Source organism: Pagrus pagrus (assembly GCF_965226575.1).
Source record: "Pagrus pagrus genome assembly, chromosome: 15".
Classification (NCBI taxonomy): Eukaryota; Metazoa; Chordata; class Actinopteri; order Spariformes; family Sparidae; genus Pagrus; species Pagrus pagrus.
The window spans coordinates 1,322,016-1,329,972 of NC_140199.1; the positions used below are offsets into that span (position 1 = coordinate 1,322,016).

At 41.0% G+C, this 7,957-nt stretch overlaps 2 protein-coding genes across 2 annotated transcripts in view; one reads left to right on the forward strand and one right to left on the reverse strand.

Annotated features, from left to right (window-relative positions):
• Window positions 1-7,957, reverse strand: part of LOC311270251 (acylphosphatase-2-like) — a 39,216-nt gene that overhangs the window by 9,682 nt on the left and 21,577 nt on the right. The window contains exons 2-4 of the mRNA XM_084375006.1: window positions 6,432-6,702; window positions 6,113-6,129; window positions 4,868-4,977 (exon numbers count right to left, since the gene is read on the reverse strand). Coding sequence (XP_084231132.1) covers window positions 4,868-4,977; window positions 6,113-6,129; window positions 6,432-6,681 — 377 coding nt within the window. The 5' untranslated portion in view covers window positions 6,682-6,702. The remainder of the gene's footprint in view (window positions 1-4,867; window positions 4,978-6,112; window positions 6,130-6,431; window positions 6,703-7,957) is intronic.
• LOC311270248 (E3 ubiquitin-protein ligase TRIM39-like) lies at window positions 725-2,528 on the forward strand. The gene is made up of 2 exons (XM_084375003.1): window positions 725-889; window positions 985-2,528. The coding sequence occupies exon 2, from the start codon at window positions 1,002-1,004 to the stop codon at window positions 2,394-2,396; it is 1,395 nt and encodes a 464-aa protein (XP_084231129.1). The 5' UTR covers window positions 725-889; window positions 985-1,001; the 3' UTR covers window positions 2,397-2,528.

Consider the following 7,957-nt stretch of genomic DNA (forward strand, 5'->3'; position numbering starts at 1 on the left):
ATTGATAGCCAAATTTAACAAAAAACTACCTATTAATGTTGCACGAAGCACTACAATGCTGATTATTGGGCACTTGGGTCATAAACAGTTGCATCTGTCTTCAGTCAGTGTGACTAAACTCTCAGTCTCTTACTGACGACACTCTTTGTAAATATTTGTAGATTTACTTACGGAGTCAAATGAATATTAAGTAAACAAAACAGACTCTGTGTTAAAGTAACTGGTCAACAGAAATACCTGTTTCACTGCTTCCTGTCTGTCAATACAACAAATATTGTGATCAAAATATCTCAGTGTGGCTCAATCTGAATCCTTTCATAAAGACTGTAATAATATAAAATGAGTTATGTTAAATAAACGTTTGTAAGATGTTTTTGGATCAAAGCTGGACAAACAATAAACAGAACATGAAGATTTTGGAGCCCAAATAAATGTGATGATATTATCAAGTTAATATATTTTGAGGTTAATATTTCCTCTTGACAAGTTTCAGAAAATGATGAAGCTTTAATATAAGTAATAATATAATAGAGAACACTACAGTTCAGGCAGTGCTGGCGCTGGTTCTGATGGACTACAGCCCCTCCAACAACAACAGCAAGTGTATCAGATTACATTTCCAGCAGTGAATCAGTACTTTGGACTGAAACACTCCCCTGAGTCACATGTGAACCAATCAGCATTCAGCAGAGGTCTGACAAAGCTCTGCCCTCACCTGACTCACCTGAGACAAACCAGGAAACAGTTTGTCGGTGTGTGTTTAGCAAAGAACCACAAACAGACGATCAGATTCGCCTTCAGACTGAACTAACAGCGTCCTCTGAGTGAGTTCATCTACAGGAGAGAGGACGAGGAAACTACAACACTGCAGACGCTCCACACACTGAAGGTGAGTCCGACCAGAACCAGAACTCAAAGTAAACTTCAGTGAAGTGAAGGAGGAAGTGGAGCTGTGACTGACTGTACTGTCTGCTGTGTTCCCAGCGTCACACAGAGACAAAATGGCTTCCAGGTTAGAGGAGGATCTCTGCTGTCCGGTGTGTCATGATGTCTTCAGAGAGCCCGTCCTTCTGTCATGTAGCCACAGCTTCTGTAAAGACTGTCTGCAGAGCTGGTGGACAGAGACACAAACACGTGAGTGTCCAGTTTGTAAGAGAAGATCTTCAAAGGGACTACCACCTGTAAACCTGGTGTTAAAGAACCTGTGTGAGACCTTCTTACAGGAGAGAGATCAGAGAGCTTCAGAGGATCTCTGCAGTCTGCACTCTGAGAAACTCAAACTCTTCTGTCTGGACCATCAGCAGCCGGTGTGTCTCGTCTGCAGAGACTCAGAACAACACACCAACCACACATTCAGACCCATCGATGAAGCTGCACGACAACACAAGAAGAAACTTGAGGAAACTCTGGAGCCTTTAAAGGAGAAGTTAAAGGTTTTTGAAGAAGTTAAAGTGAAGTTTGATCAGACAGCAGAACACATGAAGGTCCAGGCCCGACACACAGAGAGGCAGATTAAGGAGCAGTTTAAGAAGCTTCACAAGTTTCTAGAAGAGGAAGAGGAGGCCAGGATGGCTGCACTGAGGGAGGAAGAGGAGCAGAAGAGTCAGATGATGAAGGAGAAGATGGAGGCTCTGAGCAGAGAGATAGCAGCTCTTTCACACACAGTCAGAGCCACAGAGGAGGAGCTGAGAGCTGAAGACGTCTCATTCCTGCACAACTACAAGGCTGCAGTGGAAAGAGTCCAGCAGCGCCCCCTGCTGGAGGATCCACAGCTGCCCTCAGGAGCTCTGATAGACCAGGCCAAACACCTGGGCAACCTGAGCTTCAACATCTGGAACAAGATGAAGGACATGGTCTCCTACACTCCTGTGGTTCTGGACCCAAACACTGCCAATCCAGAACTCATCCTGTCTGAAGATCTGATCAGTGTGAGACGAGAAGCGAGACAGCAGCTTCCTGATAATCCAGAGAGGTTTGATTATCACGGGTCTGTCCTGGGCTCTGAGGGCTTTAACTCAGGGACTCACAGCTGGGACGTCGAGGTTGGAGACAGTACAGAGTGGTATCTAGGTGCGTGTGCAGAGTCTATCCAGAGGAAGGGTTACATACAGTCTGGATTATGGAGAATAATGTTATTCTGGGGTAAATACTCAGTGTGGTCACCACCAGCTCCACCCACTGATCTTGTAGTGGAGAAGAAGCTCCAGAGGATCAGAGTGAATCTGGACTGGAACAGAGGAAAGCTGTCGTTCTGTGATCCTGATACTAACACACACCTACACACCTTCACACACACTTTCACTGAGAGGGTGTTTCCATTCATTGACACTAGGGTTAAACTCCCAGTGAAGGTATCACCCCTGAAGGTGTGTGTGACAGTGGAACAGAGCAGTTAAAGAAATATTTCATCTCTGGAAAGACGCCCTGAAATAAAACTGTCTCTCTCTGTATGAAAATGGTTTGTCAACATAAAAATGTCGTCAACATGTTTAAATTAAAAATGACAGAATTCAACCCGTTAAGCTGCAGCTGCTGCTCCTGCTGTCTCATTACTCACAAGCACATGTTGATCTTTATGTTGTTGTTTTTAGTTTGACAGTTTGTGATTCTATTGTCGACCTTTTCATGTTAATGTGACTCTGTGTGTGTGTGTGTGTGTGTTACAGTCTGTGTCAGTGTTGTTAAAAGTACTCAGAAGTTATACTCCAGTAAAAGTAAAGATATCACGTTAAAATATTACTTTGGTAAAAGTGAAACTCGCCCACATGAATAATACTCCAGTAAAATGTACTGACAGTAAGTAAGTAAAATTAACTGATACATAAAGTAACTAAGTTATCAAGCTGATGTAATCGAGTAAAAAGTACAATATTGTAGTGGAGTGGAAGTATAAAGTAACAGAAATAGTCAAGTACCTCAAAAATGTACTCAAGTACAGTAGTGCAGTAAATGTACTTACATGTAGGAGTGAAAATGTACATATTGAAGTAAAAGTACCTCAAAATCGGATGTGAGTACAACACTTTTTATCCCAATCTACTCAAGTACTGTACAACTTTGAGGTACTTTTACTCTACATCAATATTCACTTTTCCTGCTTAATCTACTTTTGTCAAGTACTTGATTAATTGTGATAAAAATGCAACTAAGTACATTTACCCAAGTATTGTACTCACGTCTGATTTTGAGGTACTTATACTTCAATATGTCCATTTTCAGGTACTTTACATTTCCACCCCTCTACATGTATTTTATAACATTTAGAAATAATCACATTAAGTACTAAAAACTGTAAAGTACTTGAGTAAATGTAGCAGTGATGGAATGTAACTAAGTACATCTACACAAGTACAATTTTAAGGTACTTTACACTTCTACTCCACTACATTTTAGAGAAAAATATTGTTCTATTTACTCCACTACATTCATTTGATAACTTTAGTTACTAGTTACTTTACAGATTACATGCTTCAAACATGCTCCAAAGTAAAACATTTTCTAATTAATTTATTTTATCGACAATCTGGTAAAAACAAACAAAAGTCTTCAAATTCACCAGAAGTAAACAACTCTCAGTCTCAGTTCTAAAGTACAGTACTTGAGTAAATGTACTTAGTGGTAATTGAATGTAACTAAATACATCTAAACAAGTACTCTACTTAAGTAAAATTTTAGGTACTTTACTTAAGTATTTCCATTTTTTTGATACTTTATATACTTCAACTACATTTTGAAGCCAAATATTGTGCTCCACTACATTTATTTGCTAACTTTAGTTACAAGTTACTTTACAGATTACATGCTGCATCAGAGCAGCATGTAATCTTTATTGACAACTAAAGTATAAAAACACTGATTCTGATGATCAGTCCACCCGCAGTGTACAGTACATACACACAGTACATGTAAATATATGCAACAGTTACTTTTACTTGTAGCTACTTTTGATACTTAAGTAAATTTAATATCAGATACTTTAAGACTTTTACTCGAGTACTCTTCATATAGGTGAGTTTCACTTTTACCAACATAATATTTTAACACCATATTTTTACTTTTACTTGAGTATGACTGATGGGTACTTTTTATAATGCTGGTACTTAGTTACTTTGGATCACTGGTCTGAGTATTAAAGTCACAGTGTTTTCTCATAAAGCTGCTGTGGCTCAGTAAACTCCACCCGCCTGGTGCTGCAAGGAGCACAAAACAAACACCACGAATTATATCAGTCTCACACTTGTCGTGTGTGTGTGTGTGTGTGTGTGTGTGTGTGTGTGTGTGTGTGTCTGGAGGCAGTGATGTCATCTTAAATGAGATGTCCACACCCTGGTGACATCACTCCCCGCGGACAGAGAAGACGTCAAAACACAACGAGCTTCAGTTTCATGATTGATTATCAGATATTATCACTAACTCAGCAGAGGACAGAGGGGACAGAGAGGATACAGGGGACAGAGAGAGGACAGATAGGACGTGTGGTGATGTGTTCAGGGACCAGTTTATGATCCGGTCATCCTGGGAAAAAAAATCAAATCAAATTTCCTCCTCAGATGTTTGGACTGAATGAAAACAGACTGCAGCTGAGACAGGAGCACGTCTCCATGTTAAAGAAGGTGAACATCGCCATCTAGTGGCTGAAACAGTAAAAACAACATGATCAGATCAGTGCAGGAACTTCTGGAGCAGAACAAGATCCAAACCAATGAAAACAGCACGTGTCCCGTCTTTCTTCTTGCTGTTATACTTATTTATCTGTAGTTATGTATGAAGCATGCAGCTGATATAATTCATAGATAGATACACGAGCAGTCAGTCAGACTTTAACATTTTGTCCTCCGACATGCTGTCATCATCAGTGTGTACTCACATCTCCTCCACCATGTCAGCAGGACCCTGCACCTGTCCCACCACCGTCCCACTGTAGGTGTTCTTCACCCAGCCGACCAGACCGAGACGCAGACCCTCCTTCTCTGTGTACTGCGGGGGGGCAGGACACGAGGGGTTAATACTGTGTGCTGTACAATGAAGTTTTCATGACGCAACAAGAAGAATAATATCAGAAAAACTGTGCTCGGATTTGGTGCGGACAGTCGGTTAAAGGAACAGTTCACCCAAAAAATGCTAATTCAGTCAGCTACAACTGAAGCAGCTGGAGACTTGTTTAAAACAGAAAAAACAACCAAAAATAAAAAAAATACTCCAAAACTCCATAAAAATTTTGCCGAATTAGCCGTTAGCACTTCCTGTTTGCAGTGGACCTGTGGATGTTCAGACAACTGTCACTGGATTACTTTGATACTGAAGAAAACTTAAAAACATGATGTTTCTAAGGCAAGTTCTGCACATGTAGGGAACGTCTTTTTTCCATCAGTTTCAGTCAGTTTTGTTTCGTAGTCCACAAACATTTCTGAAGCTTCACAGCAGAACAGCGTTGCAGCATTCACCTGACTTTCATCAGCATGGAGGGAGGAGATGATGACTCCATATACCCCCCTAGAAATCCTTATAAAAGATGCTCCTTACATGTGCAGAACTTGCCTTAGAAAGATCATGTTTTTAAGTTTTCTTCAGTATCAAAGTAATCCAGTAATAGTAGTCTGTACATCTACAGGTCCACTGCAAACAGGAAGTGCTAACGGCTAATTCAGCAAAGTTTTAATGGAGTTTTGGAGTTTTTTTAACGTATTTTTTGGTGTTTTTCCATTTTAAAACAAGTCTCCAGTTACTTCAGTTGTTCAGCAGAACGCTGCAAATCTGTTTGACTGTGAAGCTCCAGAAATGTTTTGTGGACTACGAGGCTTCACCTGACTTTATATCAGCATGGAGGGAGGAGATGATGACTGAACTTTTATTGTTTGGATGAACTATTTCTTTAAGCAGGAAATTTCGAGCATCAAATGCTTCATTTCCTGCATTCTGGTGATGTTTTTGGGAGGAACTTGTGGCTTTTCTGCACCAGTTTATATTGAAAAGTCTTTATTATGTAAAGGTAAACTAAATTCAAGCATCATGTGATGATGTAAAATAAATAACAGGATATAATGCAGCAAAACAGACGTCTACTGTTTTAAATATTAAGGGGGCTGATGTGACGGCTGCTGCAGAAACTCACCATTCTGAAACAGACTCCTGTCAAAACAAGAGAGAGAAAGAAAATGAGTTTTATATGAATCAGGAAACAGCAACTATTCATGCATGTTTATAGAAGCTATTCAGCTGTTTGAATGTCGTTTTCTACATTAGCTTCTTGTTTCCTCCGACTAACACAAACAGCTCACTGGATCTGCTGAACTCAATCTAATGTCTCCTCCTGACAGAGCAGCAGCAGCTCGGTCCTAAATTAAGCAGCAGATCAGTTTACAGCCTCGACTCACAGGGCAGAGAAGAGGAGAAGCAGAAGAAGAAGAGGGAGGAGGGTTAAACATACGGACCCTGAACGTAACCGAAGATCTCAAAGTCCACAGACACCAGTTTGGATCCTGCAGATTCACCGTCAGACATCCTGAGAGAAAAAACAGGAACTGTCCCTTTAACAGCAGAGAGAGGAGGCTGAAGAAGAGTGGAGGCTCTCTCTCTCTCTCTCTCTCCGTCTGCTCGCCCCTCTGCACCAACATGGTCACGTCCAGATTTATTAAAGGAAAACCTCCCCACCATCACAGAGGAGCTCCAGGCTCCGCTCATGGGCTTTGTAGTCCGTTAAAACTACAAACAGACAGACAGAAAGAAATACCTGTTGATCAGTGAACTGACAAGACTCTGGTAAAAGTAGAAGTGTTGATACAGCTTCTTTACTCCAGTGAAAGTAATCGAGTACAGGCTCTGACATGTACTCAGAGTATCAGAGTAAAAAGTCTCCCTCTGAAGGACATTTGTGGTCAAAGCTAACTGAAGCTCACGTCATATTAATATAATTCAAAGACTATTAAAGTTAAAGGTAGAGTCAGTAGGATTTGTCCCAGCTGTTCCTGAACGCACCACAAAGATAGTTGATTGTTGAGTCTCATTCCCAGGACGTCAAATAGCCACATGTTGGGTTGGTAAAGCGTCCGAGCAGCAACAAAGAGAGAAAATAAGAAACTCTCTGCAGATACGAGACACTAACACGCCTTTTCTCCCCATTCAGCCTCCCTCTCTGTCTGTTCACGTCTTCTTACGTCTTTGTTTCGTCTCGCTGCGTCTGCCGTGCGTGATGTGCTCTGATAGGTCGACATCAGTCTGTGATGTTGGGAAATAACAATAATCCATAATTCACCTCAAATGCATCAAACTAAAGTAACGAGGCTGTTTGAAGCTGTGAGGAGGAGAAAGTTCAGATGTTTGTGTTCAGATGTAGAGAGGGAAAGTCAGAGATACTCAGGTACAGGACAGATACCTGAGACATGGACTGAAGGACAGTAATGGAGTATTCATACTCTGGATTTGATATTCAGTTTCCAGCTAACAACACATCTCAGAGGTCAAAGGTCAAAGATGTCTTCTAGTGACGTTTTAATAATGAAGTCAGTGAGTGAAAAGTTTCACGACTGACAGAAATCCAGTCAAAAATCTGAAATATATGTAGTACTGAGATCGTCCACTAGATGTCAGTCAAACCCCACTGAACACAGCAGGTTGACTGTTGCGACACACACACACACACACACACACACACACACACACACACACTTTAATGTGTGAACAGTTAAATCAGCTGTTTGAGGGTTCAAACTTTGGTTTTAAGGTTTCAGGTCAGAGTTGTGTTTGTGTTTGTGTTTGTGTTCTGATTCACTTCCAGTCAGTTTGTGTCGGGTCATCTCACCTCTCTCTGATGGGTTAAAGGAACAGTTCAACCAAAACAGTAAAAGTCAGTCATCATCTCCTCCCTCCTGCTGATGCTTCAGACTTCACCTGACTTTATATCATCAGGAGGAGACGACTGGACTTCAGAGGCTGTATGAAGTTTCCTCACATGTGAATG

Bases quoted from the DNA above. Each gene is read 5' to 3' on its own strand.
- LOC311270248 (XM_084375003.1), top strand. From the start codon at position 1,002: ATGGCTTCCAGGTTAGAGGAGGATCTCTGCTGTCCGGTGTGTCATGAT.